This window comes from Camelus bactrianus, chromosome 7, assembly GCF_048773025.1.
Source record: "Camelus bactrianus isolate YW-2024 breed Bactrian camel chromosome 7, ASM4877302v1, whole genome shotgun sequence".
NCBI classification, from domain to species: Eukaryota; Metazoa; Chordata; class Mammalia; order Artiodactyla; family Camelidae; genus Camelus; species Camelus bactrianus.
The window spans coordinates 21,995,616-22,023,211 of record NC_133545.1 but is presented as its reverse complement, the minus strand read 5'-3'; the positions used below and the strand labels follow the sequence as shown (position 1 = coordinate 22,023,211).

Sequence of the window (27,596 nt, the reverse complement as noted above, 5' to 3'; positions counted from 1 at the left end):
TCACTAAATCACCAACTCAAATTGTGCAGCAAAATTGTGGGTGTCTAGAAAACAGCAGTGACTGACAGAATGGCCTAAGATGCTGTTACAGCAACGGTAATGGCTCTTTTTGAGTGAAAACTTCAGGATGTCTTTGAATCTGCAAAGCCAAAGATGGTCACAGCACCAGGCAGTTCAGAGAAGGAACTGCAGGCGCTGATTAGAGAACTGTTTCCCACTTTTTCTCAGTATGGAAAGGATTGTTGGTGCTGTATTTACATAATAGTCAAGTCCACAGGTTACCTTTAATTCTATCACCTTTAAAATGGAAGAATATCACGTGCACTGGAAAGATGATCACATTCTAGAACTATCCAGATTCCTCTTTGAAAGACTGGCACAAAAAGATTTTTTACCAGGTCCAGGGCCATGTTTTATGCCACTGACTCTGCCACCATGATCACCAACAACAGGACCAACAGAGAGCACTTGTCCCAGAACAGCCAACCTCTGAGGAGCAACGTATGGCCAGCAACCTACAAAGACGCCTAGCACGGGAGATTTGCCCGACAGAACATACCAAACTGAACCAATCAGATTTTGTCTGACAGAAGTCTGAATTCAAGTTACATGGAGAGGGAAAGTAGCTGAAAGACAAGAAGTCAAGTAGGGGAAGAAATAAGGCAGTTATATAACCACACTAAGAAATCAAATGAGGCCTTTTTTTTTTTTTTTTAAGTAAAAGCAGAGTCTCAGAAGGGACAACAGCAGCAGAGAAACAATACTGCTGCTGCTAAGAGGGCAACACCCAGTCACCAGAGTTGCATTAATTTTTCCACTTTCTTTAATATCTAGTTAAAATCTACACAGTGAAGCCAGTTTGTACAATTACTCCTAGATTCCCTTAAGGCCTGGCCACTTCTCTCTCTCTTATTTCCCCACACAATGCCTTCTAACAAACCTCTCTTTACTGGCTACAAACCAACTAAATCTCTGTGCTAACAACAAAAAGGGTAGCACGGTATTTGTATTCGTATGTGGGGGTGCACAAGCACTCACACACCAGCAACTAGATGACACGGCAAATTAGCGGTGGCTGGTCATCCAAGTATTGAGGGTCTTACTTCCATCTTATAGAATCTGTGGTTTGAAGACACTGTGTTCTTTAACTCTAGTTAACTGTTTTAGAAAGAAATGACCTTCAAAGAAGTATCTTAAACCTTAAAAATTAACAATTTATATCACTAGAATTATACTTAGAGATTAAAAAGAGATCCACGACAGTTGTAGGCAACAAAACCATCTCCTTTAAAAGTTTCTTCCTCTTATTAGTGTATGTTTGCATCCGAATTTCATGACAAATAAGCAATTTTTTTTCACTCACAATCACAAGAAACAATAGTTGACTCATCAAGATACCTAGGCAAAGAAATGACAAATTGGAAAATTATGAAAATATTTTGAGGCAAGTTTTTTAACTTGGGGATATAAATATTGAAGATGATTCACAAATTTCACTAAGCATGTTCTTGTCTAACTTTATAATAGCCCCGGGAGTCTATTTTACATCCTCGCCTGCCCATTCAAAAGGGAAGGAGAATGAAGCTCAGAAAGTCTCAAACATCTACAAATGTCCAGTATGTTGGATTCCAAGGAACGCAGTAAGTATCTAATGAGCAAAAGGCATGAAAATGGCATGGCCACTCTCCTACAGCTTAGATAAAAATGACCCTAACAACCTATATGTCAAAAATCCAATACTACTACCAAAAAATCCTTTCCCTAAAAGTTAATTGTTCTCATGTAATTCAATCATGTGTACAATGTTCCTAGTGCTTCACAATTTTTTTCCTTAGAAGAACAGTATTTCTCGCTGTTTCTTCCAAAATAAAAACTACCAGACACAACTAGGTACTTTGGAGTTTAGGCCTCTCAAAGCATTGATTTAGCCAAGAGGAGTCTCAACTTTTTAAAACACGTATTTTTGCACAGCTTCGAAAGTCTGACTAAAAGCCACAGTTCCATACCTCAGGGCTAATTTATTTTCAAGGTAATCCCACAGATAGAAGGAATTAATAACTAATATTTGAAAGAATTGTAAAGAGTTCTACACACAAAGGGTTCATTTTGGTGTAATAATTTCTCCTCTGAACATAACATCATTATATGCTCTCATATTGAAAGTGTTACCAGGTTATATAGAGCAGGACACCCAGACAGATTACAAGTTACTATTGCTCAAGCATTCAAAGTGGGGTTTTTGGTTTGTTTTCATCTGACTAGTTTTTTTTTTCAACCACAACACTCTACTGCTTAAACTTTACAATATTTTGTGTGCCAGGAATACTCAGATACCTGACATAAATATTTGAGTATCAGAATCATTAAGAAGCCACACAGCCCAGGTGCTGGAACCCCAGCACTTGACCTGCAGTTCAGGGTATGAAGATTCCTCCAAACCTAGGGATAAAGGTTCTCTGATGTTGCAAATTATCCCTCGACACAAAAATTTTTTAAATCGTCATCTTATAGTTAAAAAAGCAAGATCAAGAACAGGCGGGTGTGTAGGGAAACCCGCTCAACAGATAATTTAACAGTATTTGCACCTCAGCTGAAAGCTGGAGCACTGCCATTGATGACTACCATTGACAACTTTTGAAAAGTAGCGTTTCTTCTTATCTCTTCATGACACATTCACCAAAAAAAACTCCTGACTTAGCCCAAACTATGCTCTCCTGAAGAATCTACTCTTTCCACAACTGAATGTGTGCTTTTAAATAGTACTGCATACCTACTTTAGTTTCATAGAAATATTTCAGCTATATTACTCAATTAATATTTGCTCCATGTCAATATTTTATATGACCAAAACGAAAATATTGTGTGACAGAACAGATACTAATGAGAATTTTAAGACAGATGGGTCATTCTAAGAAGCAACGACAAAAACAAAGCCTAATTTAAAGAGAACATGCTTAAAACTACCTAATATCCTTTTCAAGACAAATGAAAAATTTATGAATAGGAATGATAAACTAGTAATATCTGATTAGAAGAAAACTGGTAGCAAATAATACAGTTGGTTGTCTTCACTGTCCCAATTAAATACAAAAGCAGCAGAGAACGTAGCAATAAAGTTCTCTCTTCTAATGCACACATTTCCATTTAAACTTAAAACTTCCACACTTGGATATACTGTGAAAATCACTTAACAGTAATCATATCAAACATTTATTGTTACATGACAAGGCCCATCCTGTTTTATGTGTACTTTTCATTTTATCCTCAGAACCACCTATAAGGTAAGAAATATTATCCTCCTTTTGTAAGTGACGTAACTAGGACGCAGAATGTTTAAGTAACTTAACTTGCACAAAGTCACACAGGAAATAATCTGTGGATCCAAAAAATTCAACTAATCCAGCTCCAAATCATTACACCAAGTTGCCAACAAGTAATGTACTGAACGTGATCTGCAAACCATAAAATCTGCAAATACAAGATGCACTAATTAAGGGCACGTGCTTTGTAGTACGACTTAGTGTCAGGTCTCAAGTCTGTAATTCACTAGCTACGCAAACTTGAGTAAATCACTGAACTTCTCTATGCTTCAATTTTCTATTCTGTGAAGTGGGGATAGTGAAGGAACAGTTCTTACTTCACAGGGTTGTTGGTGGATTAGGGGTGTTATGCATGTAAAGGCTAGCAAAGTGCTTGGCATACAGTAAGCACTCCATGAATGTTCATAACTACCAGCTAATACTAAGAATTCTCTTTATTATCATACATTCTCATTTGAGTACTAGTGGTACTTCCTAAAATAAATTAAATCTATCAATATTGAATAAGAGTTTAAGAAATTAAGGCCCGAAGTCTCAAAGTATATGACAGCACAATTTTGAGATGGAAAAGGCTACTACTTACTTTAATATCATTATCATTTATTTAAAGTGCCTGGGTATACATGAAAACGTGCTAGGCACTAAACAAAATGATCAAGACATAGTCCCTGACTTCAAAAATACATAATCAAGTAAATTAATTCTGTTCAGTGGACACAAACAGCAAAACCTCCAACTTTCAGGCATTTTGCAGACCAGATGCATCTATGATGTTCATTAAGTTCCCCTCTGCTTATGGTGTGATAGTGGTGAATATATGTAGAGAAAGAAGTTTGAAAATAAATAATAAACCTGACAAATCAAGTGTAGAACAATAATGATTCAGGAAGAAGTCAGCTAACTTTCCACCCTCTTACCTTCTCAAAAAAAAAAAGTTTTTAACTATCTTGGTACTAATGATCTCTGTTAATTACAGGAGAAAAAAAAAAGGAAAGAGCTAGCAGCTCAGAACAGAGGTCAAAGGGAAAGGGTGCAGAAACAGAGTATAAGAGAGGATCCACAGGCTCTTTAAAGCAAACTCAGAAGAACAGCCTGTTGACCATAATAAAGCAATGTAACAAGTACACATTCCTAAAAAACGTGAAAGTACTTTTCAACAGTACAAGCAATCTGTGTTAACTGAAAACTTGGCTCACAGATAAAACTAGGCTAAAAACTAAGGATGGGTAATTTATATATTCAAGAATATATACTCTTCAAGGTTTTCTTTTTCAAGTATGGAGTAAAGAAGGGGAAAAAAAGAGAGACATGAACCCAAAAAATGATTACTGTGCATTCAAGGTATACCTGCATGTTCTAATGAACACCTGCAGTGTCAGCCATACCTCATCCACCTCTCACTCGCACTATGTAAACCTCTAAATTTGAAGTGCAAGCCATACCTTTTACTGTTTCTCCTCTTCCACCACATTTAGGAGTAAAAGATATCTTCAGGAAGGAAGATGGGTCGAATTCTATACGAAAACTCTGAACTGATCAAACAGCAGCAAAGGTGGATATAATTTGTAGCCAGAGATAGGTCTTAATATAAAATAAGCAGTTTGATGGTTGTTTACCTGCTTAACTACCCTGCCCTACAACAACAACAAAAGTGCTATAAACATCTGCTTATACAGACTATATACAGAAAAGTTTCTGGCACTCATTTCCTAGGCCTCTTCTCCTCTAGAGCCTCAAAGCCTGAACCTCTGAGATGACAAAGCTGAAGAGTCGAAATAAAACCAAAAAGTAAGGATGAAGACCAGAAAGGAATAGGAAGAACAAAGAGTTTCTAATCACTTCTTACTTGTTCCTTCTACCTTTCTTAACTGGTTCTAGTTTAGTCTCTAACTCTTACATCTGCCATAATCCATTAATTTGGCTACTATGATTAAAATATTCCCTCTAGGCCCTTTCTAACTGAGACAAGTCCTGAAATAGTGCTGTTTCTCTCTCTATGACCCTGATTAATCTTTTACAGTCCTTGGAACCCTCAATTCCACCTCCTAAATTCCTTCTCTGTGGCCCTAAAGTTATGACAGAGGAGACAAACTGTGAATGCGCCCGTGGACACAGGTGAGTGAGAGAATTCCAGCAACTGGGCTCTCCTCCACCAACATCAGGCCATTTCTCTTTCTCCCCTACAGTATTTAACAAGTAAAGCAAAAAGGAAAAGGCTGACATACAGATGAGAAGCTGCAGCAAGGAACTACCCTTAGCTTTTTAGGAATCCTCGTAACTTTCCACTTGTTATAGGTACTTAAGGAAACTATTTTCGGAGTACGTCTTGCGTGAAGGAATGCATAAAAGATAACACCTTGCAAGAGTCAAACATACAGGTTTAATAATGTGCAACTAATGAAGATGGTTTATAAATGAAATAACACCTACACATTTAGTTCCCTAAAAATATTAAGCTATTAATCATTAAAGTTAGACCTATTAAGTATAAGTTTTCCATATGTGGAAAAATAAATCTGTTTTTAAATTAAAGAGAAATTATCACTCTAATTCTTAAAATACAACTATCAGGATAAAATTCAAGTGGAGCTGCTCATAGTCACTGAATAAATTTAAATTTGATAATAAAACATTTAAGTTTCAACCAATGCACCTTTGTTGAAGCACATTTAGCTGAAATAACTTTGAGTCGGGTTTATTTCCATCACATATAGTACATTTTTCCAACAAGAGCATGTACATTCAATATAGAACATTTCCAGCAACAGTTACAGTCTTTCTAGTTTCCTTTCACAGTATATTTTAGTGCAAAGCACTGGGAAGAGTAAATGTTTTTCTAGCTATAGAAGCATTTTATTATGACCTTGTGGATCTTCAACATTTTAAAATTTTATACAAAAAGTATATAGATGGACAGGGTCCCTCCTAAGTACAGGTGTGAACCTATATAAAAACATGGTATATTCTCTGCTGTACCTTTTAAAATTATAATTTGACAAAAAATTACTAAAAAATAAAATATTACCTAAAAAGTACAAAATATTGATACACAAAAACCTGCCCAATATTTCATTAAAGATAGATGTACTTCTGTTTTCCCTAAAATCTTGATTATAAAAATGGACAAAAATTCATTATTTTCCAAATTTTACAGTAGGAATCAAATATTATCTAAAGTGGTCATTTAAGATTTTACTTGGGAGAAAAAAAAAATCAGGGTTTACACCCCCATCTTCCTTTTTTTAGCAATATTTAAAGTATTATAAGTGGTTGTGCAGGGATTGTCTGTATCCATAAAATATCAGTAAGCTATTTACCTTCATATTAACCTTAGTAAGTGTGGTCTTTAAAAAAAAAAAAAGCTGAAAAATTAAGTTGCATCTATCATTAAAGTGCTTTGTATAAAATTTAAAGAAAAATAGGGGAATGTTTAATTTTCAGAAAAACCTCAGATGTTTACAAATGAAAAATGTGATGATTCATGGATGAAAATGAACTGGAACTTTCCTGTACTATATATTTTAGAATGAAACTTTCAAACACTTAAGTGCTGGAGAACAAGTTAGAAATAAATGGATGTAAAAATAATTACAAATATTCAGTAGCCTAAATATTTATAATATGTTGATATTAATTTGTCTTTTGGTCCTAACACTAACTAGGAAATTATATATCGTACAATCCAGACAAAAACTTTGCCAAAGAAAGTGGAACAAAACTAAAATCACTAAGATAAAAAGTCTTTGTTAATTAAAAATCACCAGTGGTGATATTTTCTTCAGGTTGTTGATCGCTTTAATCAACAAATTGTTTGGAAAACAAAGTTTGCAACATTTTTGCAGAAACTGCAGACCAAATACACAAGGGTGGTTAGCTGATGGACTGTGATGACAATGTGCAATGTGACAGCTACCTGAAAGTGCTGGAGGAGGCAGTGCCTTAGAAACAAGTGGTTAGATGGTTATTATTTTAGTCAGAAAACAGCAGTTACAGTCAAATATTTATCAGAATTTTTTCTTTTTTTCCTCATAGTACCATTTGAAGATGTTTAGTGGTTCTAACACCAATTTAAAGTCTTTCCACAAAAATGAACTCCAAACCTTTCCGTACATCACTTGAAGTTATCTGAGGAGAAATGGGAATAAATGAACACTTTTTGAGTTTACCAATAAAACCTTGTTTTTAAAATTATACAATAGTAAATGACTTCTAAAAGACGGTTTCATCTCAAGTTTTCCACACAAATAAAAAACTGTGTGATAATCAAACCACAACATTTAACCTACTTAGCATTCAAACTAAGTATATTGCTTTGGAACCTGAATCCAAAACTAAGTACTAGTTAAATATATTAAATGCCTTAATACAAGGGACACAGGTACTGAAGGTAAACTTTAAAAATATAGAGAGACTTGCAAAAACAAGTACAGGGAGTCTGCTCTTTATTTTATATTGCATTTTAAAAATCTATATTTTGTTCCAAAACCCTCTAAAAAAAAGTAGTACTTTTTTCTTTCTTCCCTATAGGGAGTTTACTTTTCTTGCAACACACAACCACAAAAAAAAAACAAAAAAACCCTACTTAATAATATTCACTATGTTGAAACGATCACCAAAAGTTTATTTAAACAAAAAGGTAAAAATAAGAGGATTTGGGACCTAAATAATCACTTTTTCCATAGATCAAAACTAAAAACAGTAACTAACACATACTCCCAAGGAGAATGAAAAAAAATCCAAACTTTTATCAAGTTTCCCCTTTTGCCTGGAAGCACTATGTTAAACGTAAATAATAAATGCTAATCATTCTAAATTCAATTTGGGGATTTTTTTTTCTGAGTGCAGCACTTTATTTAGCTGTCACAGATTAATTTTTACAATAATTACAGTGCCTCAAAAGACTTTTTTCCTATAATTATCGCCTTCACAAATTCATTCTAGTATATTTAACTTTCCTACAATGCGTTAATTAGTAGACTAAGTCACTGAATCAAATTAAGCCTGTGCAAAGTTAGTTAAACAGAAGACTTCTATTGTAAACATAAGCCAATATAAATGTATGTATTTTACAACATTGAGAGGAAAGCACTGACCCTGTGCCATCTACCTATAACTACATTGCATCGTCCTGTGGAAGATAAGTTCTGCAGTTAACTTTTGTTCCCAAGCCACTGGAATAAAGGTCACTGAAGAGGTAAATGCAATATGCACATCACTCTTGCAGTTCCCACTGCCATAAGATATATGGAAGCAAACATGTGTTAAAATGGAACCAGCTATAAATTATGGTCAAATGATTTTTTTAGTTCGATGGGGGGAAAAAAGCAAAACTCTGTAACTGTTCCTCACCAGACAAGAGCCTTAGATCTTGTACTTCGGCCTTTGGTTTTGTTTCCTTCAGGTGAATTGGAAGCATTTGCCTTATGAGTTTTCTTATGATGTTCAAGATAAGTCTTTTTGGCAAATGCCTTTCCACATTTATTGCATCTGTGAAGAGAAAAGTTTTTTGTGACTTTTACTTCAATACCAACGTCAGCTACTTCATACTTTTTACTAGGAGAGTCAGAAGTGCCATCATGTTTTGAATCACTATGTTTTGCTTCATCCCTCGAAGGGCCTCTTTTTGCCACTTTATTGAGAACAAAATCAATGGGCTTTTTTATAGCTCTGATCTCTAAACTGGCTGTTATTTTCCCAAGATAACGGGATGACTTTTTATGAACCACAGTTATATGTCGTATCACATCGCGCTTCCGACGAGTTTCGTAAGTGCAAAGAGGACATTTGTAGAATTTAACATAAATGTTATTCCCATCTGTGTGCAATTCAATGTGTTTAGTCAAGTTCTGTTTGGAAGTAAACTGACGTTTACAAAGTTTACAGTAAAGTTGCTTAAAGTCAAAGCCAGCTGAAAGTTTTGGTTTCCTGGTTTTCTGCTGGCCACCTGCAGCAGACGGACTAGTTGATTTAGGGCTTTCAGAGTCTTGTTTAACTTTATTTTTCTGTGCTGCCGGTGTGTTCTTTTTTTCATTTGAATGATTTGTTCCCTTTAATTCATTCTGTGGAGAATGGGTAATGGAAGGGGGTGAAGATTCTACAGAATCTGCTGGTTCAACTTTAACTTTTATTTCTGAACTGTTGGCAGTATTATTGGGGCCTTTCTCTCTTTTAGAGTTTGTTCCAGAAAGAGTTATCTTGTGGACAATTTGCATATGTCTTTTAAGCATTATTTGTGAACTATATTTCCTCTTGCAAAGAAGGCATTTGCATGCAGTTAAATTGTATTCAGCCTTTGAAGACGACTTTTGTTTTCGAGTCTTAAAAGATTTTTTAGGAGAAACAGAATCCAGGAACAAAGGTTGCCCAGGCTTTGTTGCTATATCAGGAGTAATTGAATCCCTCCTTAGTCCTCTATGAACTTCATCAAAATGCCTCCTTACATTCGCTTTTGTAGCAAATGATTTACAACATACTGGACAACTCCTACTTAATGGAACTAGAACATTCTTACTGCGTCCTTTAGAGGACTGGTTTGGATTCTTTCGTGTTTCAATGTACTTTTTTAGTTCTTCCATCTTTTTCTTATGTACTTTTCGAATGTGACGACGAACACCTCGTCTGGAATTGAATTCTTTTCTACAAAGACAACATATCAACTGGTGACCAAAATCAGAATTGTCAGACGTTTCCAAGTCAGCCTGTGATTCCTGAGGTTGTTCATCAGGTGGAGGTGCAACTTCATCTGCAACAATCTCAACGGGAGGAGGCTCTACAGTTTCCACCTCTGTGTCTGTAACTGGAGCTGTTTTAGACTGTTCAGTACTACTTTCTTGTACTTGAACTTCAGTCTGCTCAGGAGTACTGCTTGACTCTGTGACTTCAGTAGGGTTATCAGTCCTTGAAATATATTGAAACACTGCATTTTGATTAGTTTCTATGGGTTCTAGCTTAATGATATATTCTCGCTTGTCCACACTTGGATATATGGCTTCTAGGAGATCGTTTATGGCTTGGCTTTGTTTATCATTTACATCAGGAAGGTCTGTTAAGGAAAAAACAACATTTTAATCTGAAATAATTAGCCTGCTCTAGCTCTCTAATACTTTTAAATGTACTATGAACCTCTGTCTTAAAATTTATTATATTACTGATTTGCATTTATTTTTATATGTGCATTGTCTACTTTTCAATACCTTATGAGGCTAAAAACTAGTATTAATTAAACCAAAATGTGCTTTAATTTAAAATCTCATCATGGTACACAAATGTTAAGAAATAGATGCAATCTGGAGAGCTAAGTCTAATCTAAAGGCTTTAATATAAAATACTTAAGCACCTGGATATCCTAAACAATAACATTTTCATATTTTCAGTCCAAACTTTTTAGGCTAGCAAAGCCAAATCAAGGTTCTCGTAACTCAAGATGAAAAAAAATCATGAAAAATGTTACTGTATGTAAAAATAATTTTTTTAGAAAACATAATAGCATTCCTATTAACTTAATCCATAATGAATAATCTAGTATAATTGTATAGGGACATTTGAACATCTTACAGGAAATGAAAAAGATTTACAGGAAAAATGTGTAAACATGAATCACATGATCGTCATGTACAGAAGTGTCTGCTTAACTCAGTCCTATTACATGCCTTCTTAGCAGGGCACAATTTTATTATAACAAATGATTAAAAACTATAGATTTATTCCAAAAACAAAGCTAGTTTCATTTACTTGTGCAATAATTACACCCTCTAAGCAACCTAATATTCCTGTTGTAACAGTTGTCTAACACTGGTTATGTTTCTAAATACAATGCTAAAACCTAGCTATAAATACAGCATCAAAAAATCTGACATCTACTTAGAAATCAAGAAATGCCTAATTACAGCTCTACTAGTCTACTCATCTTTCTTTTTAATAGATGAAGTCGTGTCTATAAGAAGAAGAACTCTTTCATAAAAGTATTTCTAGAACAAGTATTACAAAGAAGAGTTCACAATAATCCAGCAAATCCATCCATTTATCTATCTCCCTCTACAATTCAACTAAACTTTAGTCCACACTAAAAAACAACTACTAGAAAATGAACTAACTTCCTATTAGTTCTTTAATTAGGATGTTAGATTTGAAACTAATCTCTATAGACTGCCTTTTCATTTATATCTCAAGGATAAAAATAAGTACAGTTAAGATCTAACAGTGGTAGGAAAAATTTCCAGACAAATATGAAATTTTTGTTTCATCTATGTCCTATAATATACTTTAAATCAGTTTCATGCTAATAACTAAAGCAGTGCTTTTGATATTTGAGGTTTTGCATTCCATTCTCATCCCAAAAAGGTTAAGTTTAAAAATGCACAAAATCCACAATGCAACTGTAATATCAAAATGACAAAATAAGTACTATATTTTGTAAGTCCACAAGAGTTAAAACCCTGAACAAGAAATAATGAAAGTAACCCACTACTTATTACAGTATGTTAAGGAATTTACATTAGTTTTTAAAGCAAGAAAATAATACATTACATATACTGCAACTTAATCATACAGAGACCATACACTTAATTCAGCATACACTTGGTTCCAAAAAGACTTTGTTAGCCTACTACCTGCCTTCACATCTCAAGCTAACACAAACTAATTTCTAATAAAATGATTTATCTAAGACATTTCACTGAGAATAAAACTGATCTTAAAATCAAGACCCAGAAAACACTAGAAAGAATAACAAATATTTTTTAATGTTCTCTGCACTTCCCTCCAAATCAACTCATTTACTCATCCTTTGCTCTATTTTAAACCTTCTCATTTACTTAAGGAGAATCTAAGTAAATAATGAGTCATATTTGGCAACAAGTTGTTACATTCATATAAACATTCAAAACCAATATCCAATATTTTAATACAAATAAATATACTTATAAATCTAATCTTACATGTCTTTAGTAAAATCCAAATGAAAAACACTAATATGAAAATATTTAAGAAACTGAATGTAATATTGAGTCAAGAATTTTACTTTATTCTCCATCACTAAATTATCTGTAACTAGATACCAATACCATTTTAACACAAATGTATAGTTGTAGTATAAAAATACACAGTAAAATGCATAACTGAATATATGAAGAAAACTTACTGTCATCCATCTGGAGACTTGGTGGACAGTAGAATTTTTTATGGGTGATTAAATTTGGTAATCCTCTGAAGAGACTGCGGCATAATTTACATTCAAAAATAGTATCCACATCTTTTAATAAAATATGTTTAAGTTGTTTAGTTCCTGAGAAAAAAGAAAAGAAAATTTAACACAAAAGGTAACTTTAACATGCACTTTTAAAATGGGTAACTACTGTTGACAATCCAAAAACAATCTTCAAAAACAAATACAGACATTGCAATTTCTACCACGCTATACTCAGAACTAAGTTACAAGCTAAGTTCTAAGCAAAATCCTACTATCATTTGGGTATTAGGACAGCTGAAATTGGTGGTCTTTTTCTAATTAAGGAGCCATCAATTCCTGGGATATCTTAACAATGGTTCCAACACCTGGTTGATCATCACAATAACCTGGGAATAAAGATGTACAAAATCCACTTCTGGAGGTTCTGATTCAATAAACCTGGAGTGGGAGAGAAGAATTAAATGCCACCCTCACTGAAGTTTTGGTCTGGTTCTTCCAGCTCTCTTTTGCACTAAGAAGTGAACACGAAGTAATGCATTTCCCTTGATTTCTTAAAGAAGGTCACAACTGTGCCACAGGATTGTCTGTGACTTTCCTTTTAAATTAGCTCGCATTACTTCAGGTTCTGGGCCAACATGGGATTATAGCCATTTAGTGTGATAACAGAGAATCCTTGTCCATGGTTTTGAATTTTGCTTAGGCCTCTTAATACCACTAGAAATTTATTCAAAACCTTTCTCTCTTACCCTAATTGCAATTAATATTGATATAATTACTAGTTTAAAGCCTGTCTTCTCAACTAGATCATAAACTCCAAAGCAGCCAAGACCAAGCCTGTCTTATTTACAGCTACAAAGTGTTCAGCTCTAATAATGCTCAATAAATATTCGTTGAAGAAATGACACTGATCAAGGGAATCTAAGCATTATGACAGTAGATCAAAAGGCAGAGAAAAAATAAATGGTAACAAGTACTCTTTAAAAATCTTTAAAATAAAAACATCTACCAGGAATAAAACACTAATGGAAAGTCTTCTGTCACTACTTCCTACAGGTCTTTGACACAGGTAAACTAACAAAATTGATCTGCACTGTGAACTAATCAATGAGCCTTGTAAAAACAATGATTAATACTGACTTAGAGAGGAAAAAAATTAAAGAGGAAAAAAACAAGTGTCCTGAAAAACACCTTTAAGGCTAGGTGCACCGTGTTCCACCATTCAACAAGCATTAGACTACTAAGCTCTGGGACTACTAGAGAATAAACTCAATCTCAGTAGCATAATTAGTATTGTAGGGTACATAAAAGTTAAATATTTCTGATTCAATCTTTTGCAATCTGTTTACATTTAATTTCTGTATTAACCACCATTTTCCATTTTATCATCATTTTGAAGACAGGTCAGCCCTCAGAATTCTTTTCTTTTTCTTAATGGAGTTCCTAGGGATTGAACGTCCGCTAAGCACACGCTCCACTACTGAGCTATATCCTCTCCCCCTAGCCCTCAAAATTCTACTGCAAAAAGATTACCAGGTTATCAGAACTTTCCTAAGTCTTTAGAGATTCCAATTCTGATATTATCTAGTTGTGTGACCTTAAAGAGCTATACAATCTTTGCACTTTTGTTTATCCATCTTAAACAAACAAACCAAACCAAACTTATCTTGGAGAATTATGAAAGAAAATGTGAATCTAAATTCCAGAAGAATTAAATTATACATCCAGGTTTCTACTGAGAAAAAATATATATAAATAATGAAATAATTTCCCTAAATCCAATTCAAGGTTTGATCCACTAGATCATATTACTACAAAATCAGAAAACATAAATTTTTAAAAATTTAAAAATTCAGATGATAACTTAGGTATTATTCTTTATATAAAAGTAAGTTCACATACATTTCCTCGTAGTCCATTTCGCATTACCAAATACAATGGCAATAAACTGCTAACATATTTAGTTTACAGTTAACCTCGTAAGTGACTCATAAACTATGAGAGATAAGCTGATGATAAAAAATACTTTAGATGAACCTCTCTAACTGACCTACATATAGTTCTCAGTAAGTGTAGCTCGGTGCATTACCAGATGGAAGAAAACATACTAAAATTTTGCACACTTTAATTCTAAATTGAAAGACCAGTTAGACCCATACTACAATTTAATTCTGCCTTTAAAGATAGTTAAAAAGGACTGAAAAGGGACACGGAATCAATCTGAACTTGGTTTAACTTAAGAATTCTACTAAGATCTAAATAGAAATTATAACATGAAGTTATACATAAAAAAGTTATTTGTAAAAATTTAAGACTGCATCCCTAAATCAAACATATCTATCAGGTTCTCTTAATCAATCATAAGAAAACAAAAACAGTACCAATTTCTCATTTAGTCTTAGTTACAGAGTTAGTTATATTCAGTAAAGAGTGTGTATTTTATTTCCAATAAGCATCCAAAAAAAAAATTGGCTCTAATCTTGACTAATCAACCTTAATCATCAATCACAAATGCTGCACCACCCTCATGCCACCTACACACATGCACACATACAAACAGTTGTGCTGACCCAGGCATACCAAATTTCTTTTAGGTCCATGGATTCACCAAATTTTCTCTCACTCACTTTTCAGGCCTTCACCTATGTTTTTTTCTCTCTGCCTATAACATTCTCCCATTTCCCTGGTCTGGCTTTTTTCTAGTAATCCTTCAGATTCCAGGTTAGATGTCACTTCCTCCAAGAAGCCTTCTCAGAACCCTCCTGTTTTTTTGTTAAGAATTCATCCCCTATATTCCCAGAGCACCTTATATATCTATATTATCCTGCCATCTTATAATTAGTTACTTTTCTGTATCCCCATTAAACTGGAAGCTCTAAAAGGCCAGAGAAGATAATCTTTAATACTCATCACTGTATCCCAGCATTCAGGACCATGCCTGATGAGCATTTGTTAAATGACATATTGGAGAGTCCTCCCTATGTTTAAAAACTTCCCTATAAATAAGATATTTTTAAGTCAATGTAAAGTTGACTGCTAAGTTAAAAAAGGGACCTGAAAGGTTTTCCAATTCTGCTTACATATTTTACAAATGAGAAAAATAAAATGTGCCCCCATTCCATAAATACAGACAGAAGTTTTTTCCTGAGTTAGTTTCAGTCACCATTTAAGGTTTTGTTGTTTTTCCCATGGGATATAATGGCTTTATTCTAATCAACTATCATTTTCTGATTGCTTCGCTCACTTAATGATTAGACACAGCCAACTAACTGTGCCTCTGTCAATAGTTAAAACTTTCTATAATTTGGAACAGCAGACAAGATCATTTAGACAGCAACAAAAGTTCTTCCACAACTCTTAACCATGAGAGACAGCCAGCCATGCTGCCTTACTCCTAACTATTCCTTTCCCTCTATTAATAACTCTCTTTCTTGCCTTAGGTTTTTAAATTATCTTAGAAGTCACACGTACTGCTACACAGATCATTAATCAGTATCTTTCAAAAAACAAGCCCTCCAAAGAGAAGGCTTCTGATGCCTAGAAATTAACTAACTAATGAGTATTTCAGATTCTCGCACATAATGGGTGCTCAATAAAAGTTAAACCTCATCAAGGGTTTATCCTGTGCTATCAATTAATGTCAAACACATTGCACATACTGATAAAAATGTTTAAAAGATTTTTTTTCAAAAGGAATCAGTATTGAATTTTACATTAGTTTGGATGGCAGTCACCTGACATAATGTAATTCTAACTCTTCCGTGCTAGACAAAGATAAGTTCATTTTTCTCCCTTAATATACTGATATGTTGGTCAATGGCCCTTTTAAGTTGTGGCAATAATGATTTTTAAATGATATACTGCTTGCTTTATTCTTGACTCACATATAAGTTCAGTTTCTTGAGGATGACTGTTTAACCACAATACTATCTCAACACTGCAAGCAAATCTGTAATTCCTGTCACACCCCCTGAGTTCCAAGACAGGTATGAAGGAAATTTCTAACTAATCATCTTTAAGATAAAAAAAATTAAGAAAGTTGAAACTGTTATCATAAAACCACCACCTACAAGGGGTGGTTAAAAAAATTACTAATTATGGAACACTGTCACATACTAGAATAAATTTATAAGTAGAATATTATTTTGGTGCCCAACTAGTGAGTCTTGATTTATTTAATACCTATTAAGTACCAGGTACAATGTTATCCATGGAGACATGAAAGTGAAGGATAAGATCTGTGCCCCTGAGAAAGTCCCAGACTAATATAAATGGCTGCTCTCCTAGGAACACAGCCCCAGATGACATGCTTTGAGGATGAATGTAAGAACAAAAAATAAAACAAATAAATCTAATTTTCATTCATCCCCAAAATATCCAGTCTAATTTTAAATTTCTACAACTGCTGTGTATCATCAACAACAACAAAAAATCCCCATCATATAAAATGGCACTCTCTTATTTATCTCTCATAAATCATACTTTCATCCCAAGTTTTTGTGTATAGAGTCAGGACTGAGGCATCACCAACCAGTCACAGCTTACATTAACTGCAAGAAATGTTGCTTTAAGCAGTAAAAAACAAACAGTCTTCTAAGAAATTAAATGACCAAACTTAAATTTAGTTAGATAATGACATAGCAAACATCACACAAAGCCAATTCTCATTTTTCACTATAATTTATTCCTCCTTAAGATTCAAAAAAGATGCTGTTTCTTGCACACAGTAGTAGTGTATTCTATAGGCAGCAGCCTTTTTCTATAATACAGTTGACCCTTGAACAAAAACAGGAGTTAGGGATGCCAACCCTTCACGCAGTCAAAAATCCACATATAACTTACAGTCCTCCTTATACTCACTTCCTCCATATCCTCAATTCTGCATCCGCAGATTCAACCAACTGAGGATCGTCTGATACTGTAATATTTACTACTGAAAAAAATCAGCATATTAACGGATCTGCACAGTTCAAACCCATGTTGTTCAAGAGTCAACTGTGTAATATTGTAAAAAGAAATAATATATATTTTAAGAATTCAAAAAAAGATGTCAACTTCATATTAAAGACCAGTTTTGAATATTGGACAAAATGATTATCCTTCCATTTTCCCATTTTTCTGTTTCTAACTTCAGGGCATTCCACAGCTAATCTGTCTCTACCAGAAGACTAAGAAAGAATATTAAGCTCAATTAAATCAATTTTATAAATATCTCATGGAAGTACACCTTTTTTTGTTATTTAAAATTTTCTTTCCACTTGGGGCCAGAAGTTAATAGAAAAAAGTCAATATAAAGTAAGGAAATTTGAAGCCAGAGAGTCACAGACATAATCCTAGAAGGACTAACACAACCAAGAAATGACTCCAGCAAAGGGCAGGGCACACTAAAGGTAGGACCTGAAGCCAGGATTCAGAGCAAAAACCTATAGAAAATCTGTAGGTGGGGCAAAATAGGTAGCCTTCTAAAAAAATGAGGTATCTATCTACGGACAGATAGATGTCAAACAACAGTGGAAAGTACTATTAAAAAAACAAAGGTACTTAACTATGCAGAATCAGCTACTGTCTATATCAGGAAGAAAGTGAGGGCTATATGCTCATGCATGTTTAGAAGGTCTCTGAAATAAGATACATTCTCTGTAGCAGTGCTGCCTGTACAAAGAGACTTATTTCTGTTTTTCTGTATATCCTTTTATATTTCTTTACTATTATTTTTTTAAATCGCGGGTACATATTACTTATTCTAAAAAGAAAAATCAGTTCAAATTATAAGTCAAGCAGATGGAAACAAAGAGAGATCAGAAGTCAAAAAGTATGTGTAATTTAAAGCCAGGAAAACAGTCCAAAGCAAAAGCTGAAGTGTAAAGCAAAAGCTGAAGTGTGAAGCAAAGAGAATGGGTCAAAATTGGTCAAGCAGTCAGTGTAGCACACATGGGGTTAGGAGGCCTAAAACTGTGTCAACTCCTTCCTTAGCCTTTCATAAACTCCCAGCTTGGGCAGGAATTAATACCAGTCATAGACAGCTAGCCCAGTGTAGGCAGGAGGTGGTAAATCTCTTAAATAGAGCTGATACAGGAGATCAAGACAAGTATCTGAGCTTGAAGATAAAGGCAGCTATCCTAACACATTACTACTGCCCAACCTGGCTTAGCTGCTGAAGGTTAACAAGAGCAAAAGCGCAGACTTCGAAGTTCTATCTTCAAATATCTGTCAGATATAAAACACCACAAGAATAGTTCTTTAAATGCAATGTGTGTGAGTGTGCGACCCAGCTGTAATGGAAAGAGCCTAGAAAGAAAAGTCATCATCGAAAGCCTGCTTGGGAGCAAAGTGAGACTGGGAGAAACTTACAAGACGAGAAGGCATCTCAGACCCTAAGACATGTGGCCCAAACTTCCATCTCATCCTTCCAAGGTCTCAGTCAGCCAAGGCTTAAATACCTCAGTGCTAAAGAAGAGCTACCTTAGGAAACTTGAGATTATCCAGATATGTAAGAGATTATTATCTTAAGGAAATTAAAATTACTTAGTTATGAGATATACCACACTAATGAAGTAAAAGAATTCCTTCATTAACCCAAAATTTGTTTCTTTGTACTATTCAGCATATTTCTAAATCATCTCTAATTTAAACAATTGGGTACTTAGAGAATTTAAATTACAGTATTTTCAAAATTTGCCTTAAAAAAAAAACTCAGAGGGCCAATTTGGTGGGGACATTTAAGAAAGAACATGTTACCCGTTTCACAGTCCCTTTATCTTCAGACAGTAAGAAAAAAATGGCAAACACAGAAAACAGATAGGACCATAGTGCAATGAGAAAACAAGTAATTTCATTTTTAAATATTCAACTTCCAAAGCTTAAAAAAAATACAGATTTTGGGTACAGGATCTTGTTGAAAGGAATTTTTTACAAGACAAAGCATGAATGAAAGAACCAATTCTAACTTCTTAATCAAATAACACTGTAATAAACTGAAGCAGTATAAAACAACTTCATTAATTCCAAGTTATGAATTTTTTAAAAAGATAACTTATACCAAGGAATATGACTAAATGTGAAGCTATTATCTTCATTTCCATAATATGAGAAAGAACAAAAAGAATTTTTATCTCTATATTAAAAGTAGCTAACAGAAACTCTTACTACAAATAAAAACTAACCATTCTTCTATTATGCCAGAAACATACTTAAATACTGCCTCTGATTAGTAAAATTTTAATTGTATTTACCATAGGAGAATTTATGTCAGTTATTTCTATTGACCAAGGGCAATTATCAAAACAAAACACAAGGTAAAATAGGTTATACCACCATCCAACATGAGCACAGGCATACAGTATACACATAATACTTACTGATTTAAATAGACATAAAAGTAATGCCATGAGGACTATAGATTAAAGTGTAAGAAATGAACCTTAGAGTCAGAAATAAACTTTTTATTTTAGATTAAGGAACAATCTATTTCTTAGAATCCTAAAATAAATTAAATATATGCTATTTCCCTTTACAATGATTTTAAAAAAGCATCTCAAAATACTTCTCATCAATACAAAACAAGTGGTTGCATATAAATTATCTTTTCCTTTGAATCTGAGAAATTTTTCATTAAGATGTAGTAAGCTTTAAAATGACAAAAAAAATTCTAATCCTTTAAGTGTCCACCAATTAGATGTCCATTAGTCATGCGTATTTATTTGCTTGTTCATTTTGCCTTAACAGTCTGCAGTGTCAGAGAAGCCAAATCTACAAGAAGTGGACAAGTGGACAAGTGGATGACAAGAATCACAGCAATCCAAGATCTTACTGATAACACAGGAGTTCTAGCAGTTCTCCATCCTTTATATGTAGTGAGCAACACCTATTTTAAAGCACTGCATTGCAACTGCACAAATATCCTTAGTATACATCCCTTACTACAGTAACCTAATAGAAAGAAAAGCTAAACAAATGTATCTGAAGATATCAGGGCTAGAGTGACACATTTTTCTGTCTTGTCTATTAAAGATATTGAAACTCCAGGGTTAGGTAGGAGAGGGTGAGTCACATAAACAGACATGATAAAGTAATTAATCTAGAACAACGGACATCTCAGACATTCTGAATAAATAATCTACTCTGCCAAAGCTCATTAAAACCCTGTGTAATTTACTACTGCCCTTTGAGAGTTTATAAAGAACATGTCAAAAAATAACAATGAATCTTAAAGAGAAAGAGCTACTTTACCAGCAGATATACCACATATTTCTTTAAACCATGTTAAATATATTTTAAAATTTAATATATAACATATAGTACTGGAAAAGAATGTCTAATCAAGTCAATATTTATTCATCCACTTTTTAAAAATAACAAAAGTATTCTATAAGGAAAAACCAATGTATATATTTTATTTTTTAAATTATTTCCAAGGATTTCTAGGTAATTTTTAACTACTATGTGAAGATTGAAAATACATCCTAAGACAATCATACCTGATCGAAAGCACTCAATTATTTGTTGAATACCAGATTTGGATGTCTGTAGTGGTTGCTGTAACAAAGGAGCATCTCCAGGTTCCAGGATATAAACTACATGGAAAACAAACACCCACCCCAATCCCCACAAAAAAAATGGTTATTTAAATCATTTACTATTGAAGTAAAACAATAGTTTGTTTTTATTATACTATAATTATATTAGTATACTATATATTTATAGTATAGTATTTATATATATTAGTATAATATATATTTATAATTATATATAGTATACTATAATTACATTAATGACAATCATACTTTTTGTTCAAATTTCACCATCATCTTTATAAGGCAAAATGAAATAACAGGGAAAAATAACTAAAATTTTTCTGAATTCAAGGTGAAATTAAGGTAGTAAGGTTATGTATTAAATTCAAATGCAAAAATCTTACTATTTTGGCATTATTATGTACATATTAGTCATATTTGCCTTTTTATTCTTCTTGAAGAGGAACTACTACATTTAAACAAAATTCCAGGGCAATGATAACTTAGCCACACCTCATAAACCATTCCAAAAACCATTCCACTCTGGACAATCTAGTACAGCTCCCTGGGCAATTATGAGAGCAAAACTCAAAAACCACTGCCTAAGGAAAGAACTGGCCAAGTGCACAGTGGTAGATGTGCAAGAATGTTCACTGCAGCTCTTGCAGCACTGTAAAGAACTGGGAAAATTTCAGACAACTTAAAAATCTCTCAAAAGGAACCAAATAAGTTATGAAATATCCACACAATGAAATATCTCATGGCTGTTACACAGCATGAGCTAGAGCTATATGCGCTGACAACAAAGGACGTCAATGATACACTGTTAAGCAGAAAACAGGTTATAGAATATGATCTCAATTTTATTAATATGTATTTCAAAAGCTACAGAAAGAAAAGAAATTTCATGTATATGTGTGTCTATGTATAAATGTTAGTATAAACACAAAAAGTCTGGTGGGATACCAACAAAACAAAGGTTCTTTCTGTGAGGGTGGGTTTGTTTATACACGGCTGATTTTAACTTTCGGCCTCACACTTCCCCACCTTGGGGTTTTGGAAGTGTGCTTTTTAGAAAGAACGCTTTATTATAAGTTAAAATAATATTTCCACTTTAAAAATAAAAACTTTTCATTTTCATACATAGAGGTCTATATCATCCCTGCTTTCCAAAATTCTCAGATTAACAGTATAAATATATATAAACTAGATTCTGGTAATAAGAAACAGGTAACTGAAAAGGAAAACTGAGTTTTCCAACAGATATCAAATAAGGAGACAGTTGTGGTGGAGAAAAACCAGTCACTTAACCTCTTTTTTCGATATGTTACAACGTTTTACCATCATAACCCAAGATCATCTGCTCAATGTGAGGAGATAAGGAGAGGATACCTCAGTTCTGCTACTGCTTCATGGCCTGCGCTTGGAGTGCATTTAGCTGTCTGATAAGGGGGAGAAAGACTGCTATGCTATGTGTATAGACACAGCCTGAGATTCTCTTTCAGGCTTCTGTTCTTAAGTTCAGTGCACACAAATGGGAGGAACTATGTCTCAGGACCAAATCATTCCATTAAGTAAAATTTTCCCAATTTTAAGAGACAGTTTGGGATATTTTAAAGAACATATACATGAACACAACTCATTTTGAGGACATCTGACATTGGTACTAACTGCAGTGATTAAGAACAGAAGACTCCAGACCTGGACTGACTGCACTGAAATTTTTTTCTGCCATTTACTAGATACAACTAGGGCAAATTACACTCTCTGATCTCTCCGTTCTCATCCCTAAAATGGGGATAATAAAAGTAAATGATACGGTTGTGTGAGAATTCAATCAGCTAATGCAGGTAACTGGTTAAATTAGAGCCTGGGATACAGGAAAGGCTCAATAAATGTTCTATCACAATCACCATCATCTACAAATCAACTGGTTTCCTGAAACTAAAAACTGAAAAAATCTTTTCCAAAATCTAAGAGAAGCACAATTCAATCCCTTAGAGAAACAACAGCAGAAGTTTGTAAATAGACTGATGATATCATTTATTTGGATTAGATGGATCTCTTTCCAGTATTTGTACATTATAACAACCAATAACTGATTACAAAAAATAATAACTACAAAAGATAGGTTAGAAATTATACAATTTCAAAGAAGTAAAAAAGCTCCAAAGTCTGGCTCTGTAAGTGGCAAAAATTCTAGACAGGAAGAATGAAAAAAAAAAGTAATGACTAAGGAAGGAATATGGGAAAAAATGGAAACTTCTCCTTAGAGCCCCCTTTCCTCATTTAGGTTCATGCTCCAGAAAACTTCCTATAATACTCTAACTTCCACTTCCACATGACAACATCTGATTTTAAAGCTAGAGCAAAATTTTGTTACCCATCACCATCACTGCTACCACCAGAATAAACATACATCCCAAGACACCATTCAAAATAACCCCAGGGTTAGTTTAGTTATGAGTGGACACATTCATTTGGTATACACATCTGTGTAGTTCCCACTGTAAGAAACTATTCTTTCTTCCTTTGAAAACATACTTGTAACCCTAAAAAAAAATTCCTATGTTAATATTTTATGAAGTTTCTTCTTACATATCCTATAAGCCCTCCCAAGATCAGGTTACATGACCACGTAGAAAAAAAATAGCATCTCCCTCCAGCCAAAAATCACAAATGCTCAGAAGTTAACATCTTTCTTTACATCCTCCCAAGAACACACTGCCAAGAATAAAATGTCCACTTTTCCAAGGGTCTCTGCTACCTTAAAACAAGTTCCTTTAAGAGTCTTCTACCTATGATGTCGGCGATTTCCTTACAAATAACAGAGGTTGAGGGAGCAGTTGGAGGGTGAAGAGAACTGTGGGGAAGGGAGAACATAGATGAAAAGAGACTGTCCACGTATTGATAACTGATGGAGTTGTGTTACAACAAGTTCCTTATACTAGTCTCTCTATTCCGAATGTTTGAAAATTTCTATAATCAAAAACTTTCTTAAAACATAACTAAAAACAAACTTACATACACTGACAGGCTTATAAAACCACCCTTCGCTACAAACTGATCCATCCTATCAAGGCCTCCTCAGGAACACACTGAGCTCATTCAGGAACTCAACTACTGTTCATAATCCAAAGGAGGACAGGCCTCTCAGGAGAGCCCATTAAAAGAACTTCTCAAACATGTGGTCTTCTTCCCTCCATCTGAGGGCATCCTCTTTTAAAAACTACCATAACATTGTCCTCTCAATACTGGAAACATCCTCCCACTTTGGCACACCCTTCCTCTGAAATAATGATGATTAACTACCCCATAAGTTAAACTTCCAGGTTTCTACTGAGCTAAATCCTCAAACAGTGTTTAATTCTAGCTAAAAAAGCAAAGAAAACACCAACTACTTTCGACCTGACGGTCTGAAAAATAAACTGCATGGGAAAGTTTCTGGAAAAAGAAAGCTGAAATTTTTAAATTAATGCAACTTATCTGACTTTATGTTAATGAGGGAGAAAAAAAGAGCAGAAAAGTCCCAACACACATTTAAAAGTTCAACTCTGGAAAACCTCCTTAAAAAGACATTAAATTCTCTACAAAACTTTAATTACCAGCATACACTAAATAAGGTATGGTCACAAATAACCTTATTTGTTTACCTGTTTATCTCTTCCCACTCAAAAGTTCCACAAGGGAACGAGCTTATCTGTTTTGTTCACCACTTATATCCCCATTGCCCTGAACAGTGCCTCGCACCTAACAGGTGCTTGATAATGATTTGTCAAAGAAATAAAGGAATGAACAAGTAAATTTCTTCCTAATCAAGATGTTTTGATAAGATGATTTAATTAATTCAGCTTAAATGACTTGAAGTGTTCTGAGAAAAAAAACTGTAACAGTCAGTGGAACATAAGCATAAAATATATTCACAGCTTTCTACTTCAAAACCAGCAAATTCCATTCAATATTTGGTAAAATTAAAGTGATAGAGCTTCACTTCAAGTACAGAAAATACACAGTAGAAAGGGTACAGAAAATACACAGTAGAAAGGATTGTTAAAGTTAGGTAGGTCAGGGAGCAGCTGAATACACTGGATTCCATCCTGGAAGTGCCTGTTTTATTATGAGGTATTACTTTCAGCAAATTAGGGGATAGGGTTATAGTACAAATGTTATTCTCATCCATACTGAAGTTTTCTGAAAATAGTTCCTCCCCTTTATCATTGCCATTTTTTCCCATTAATCAGAAAACTTTAATTGAACTCCACTATGACAAACCCAATTACGTTAGTGCAGTTAAAAATCAAGCAAAGTATTAGAAAGCCCTAATAACTTTTAGGTCAAAAATAATGATAAACAACTGCCTCTAAACTAGAATAGAATAATAGCCTTTAGTTGGTTTAGTGGCAATGTGTATTCAAGAACTCCCCTTCAAGCTGTACCTCTAAATGTCTGTAACAAAGCACATCAAACTTTCTTGATTTTTTTATTTTGCAATACAGTGTGTTCTGCCCAAGAAGTTTAAGAGGTCGCACTTAGCAAAACCTGTTTCTTCCAACAAGTTAAGTTTAACAAACTTTTTTTAGCCCAAACAAAACTCATTTTTAGGTTTTCAGCACTATTTAAGCATGAGAAGCTTTCAGTTTTTAAAAGTCTGAAAGAAACAACTTTCACGAAGATTAATGCTAGTATTCTACTATCCATTTTTTCCCTTTCTCTTCGGTTTTAAACATTCACAAAGCTTGAGGGTTATACTACTAACTGCAGGCTGCCTTGAAAGAGAAGGAAAGGGGATTGAGTGAGTGATCTTGTGGAAAAGATTGAAGGTGACACTTGCAGTACTTTTTTAAGGGATCAAGTTGGGGAGACCTCTTGTTTGTACAAGTTTTTAGCTTCATAACTGGTTTTATGCTGGGTAAAATTATAGCTTGCTTAGTTAAGAATGACTTCTTGGGCAGGAGGAAAAAAACACTAGAAGAAAACAGATGGCAGAGTGGCTCTGATGCACGGCAAAGTAACTGGAGAAGAAAGGGGTGTACCTGGTTCACAGCATCCGTGATGATGGTGGTCAGTCTGACAGTATTTGTCCCTTAAAGGCATTTTCAGTGGGCGCGACCTACTTTCCTTTCACTGTAAGAAGCTCTTCATTGCGGCTTGGCTGTTGAAAGAAGCACAAATCAGTCACTCACCCTGAACTTCCTGGGGGGGCTCTGGCTGCATTTTCCAGAAACGTTCCCTTCACCCGCCCTCCGCTTTCCCTCCACCGACTGGCACCTTCCTCTCGAACTGAAAAAGAAAAACGCACGAAGGCTTCTCCAGCCCGAACTCCGGCACAGGTTCATCGCCCTACCCGGAAACGCAGCCCCAGGCGCGCAGCGCAGGGCGAGGGCCTGGCCGGCTACGCGGGCGGCGGCGGCGGCGGCGGCGGCGGCCTCGCCTTCCCGGGCGGGCGCGCGCGGAGACGGAGGCGCGGAGCGCGGCGGGCACGGCCGGCGCCGGGGCCCGCGGGGAGGAGGGCGCGACGGCAGGGGCGGCCGGGGCGGCGGAGGTGCAGCTCCCGCCGGCGAGGGGCCCACGCCGCGCCCTCCCGCCACGCACGTGCGTCGGGGTCTCCGCGGCAGAGCCCCCCGTCCCCCCGACCAAGTGCGCCCAACTTACTGAACTCCTAGGGTGGGCCGGCGGGCAGGCGGAAGGAAGGCAGGCAGGCCGGGCGGCCGCGGGGACAGCCTGGCGTGGGAGGCGGCTTCGGGCCCCACCTGGCGCAGACCCCGCGGACCACGCGAAGGGACCGGGGTTCGGGCCGACGCGTTCCCAAAGAGTCCCCGCCGGTGCTGACGCGGAAGCGCCACAGCTCACCACGTTCCTGCGCGGCCCGAGGCGACGGCGGCGGCGGCTCACGGCGTCCCTCCGCGCTGTGGAGCTGGGCGGGCGGGCGGCGCGCGGGCGCAGGCAGTTGACAGGAGGAACCGCCCCGCAGCCGCCGCCGCCGCCACCGAAGGAGCCGGAACCGGAGCGGGCAAGACCTGAGGCGCCCCTCGCCGGGGCAACCGCTGCTGCCGGAGCCCGGCTCCCCCCAAGCGCCGCTCCACCTGCAACGGTCCCTCAGGCTTTTGGAGAGGGGCGGGGAAGGATGGGGGTCTCCCCCCACCTCGGGCCCTTTTTGGTAGTAGTTGTTGTTTCAGGAAACTTTATTAAGCCAGTCTCTCGCTTCCTCGGTCTCCCCCTCCCCGAAGAGCCTGAGCCACCGCCGCGGAGCGGGTAGGAAGGGGGAAGCAGAGACTCTCCGGCAGCGACAGGGAGCGACTGACTGACCCCGGACGGAGATGGGGCGAGGGCAGGAAGTGACAAGCTCTCGGGGTGGGTGGGGGGAGTGTGGCCGGCACGCCCGGGAGCGCCGCGCGCATGCGCTCGGCCCGGCTCCCCCGCCGGTGGGGAGGCGACGCGCCGGGGCCGGGCGCGGCGAGGGAACCGTGGCGGGTGGCGCGGGGGCCGAGGCCGAGGTTTCGGGCCGGCCGCTCGCCCTCGTGTCCTCCCGCTGGCGGACGGGGAACCGAAGTCCTCGGCTTCGCGGGCCGAGAGGTGCGA

The 27,596-nt window shown here is 36.2% G+C and overlaps 1 protein-coding gene across 2 annotated transcripts in view; it reads right to left on the bottom strand.

Annotated features, from left to right (window-relative positions):
• The window catches only part of ZNF800 (zinc finger protein 800), a 42,299-nt gene extending 14,952 nt beyond the window's left edge, over nt 1–27,347 (bottom strand). Inside the window, exons 1-6 of one of the 2 annotated variants that reach the window (XM_074367133.1) lie at nt 26,670–27,347; nt 26,051–26,169; nt 20,982–21,077; nt 12,460–12,603; nt 8,670–10,362; nt 5,682–7,445 (exon numbers count right to left, since the gene is read on the bottom strand). In XM_074367133.1, the coding sequence (XP_074223234.1) occupies nt 7,445; nt 8,670–10,362; nt 12,460–12,603; nt 20,982–21,077; nt 26,051–26,111 (1,995 nt within the window). In that variant the 5' untranslated portion in view covers nt 26,112–26,169; nt 26,670–27,347 and the 3' untranslated portion in view covers nt 5,682–7,444. Of the gene's footprint in view, nt 1–5,681; nt 7,446–8,669; nt 10,363–12,459; nt 12,604–20,981; nt 21,078–26,050; nt 26,170–26,669 lie in introns of those variants that run through there. The other variant, XM_074367132.1, reaches the window with a different exon arrangement.
• Between the last annotated feature and the right edge of the window lie 249 nt (nt 27,348–27,596).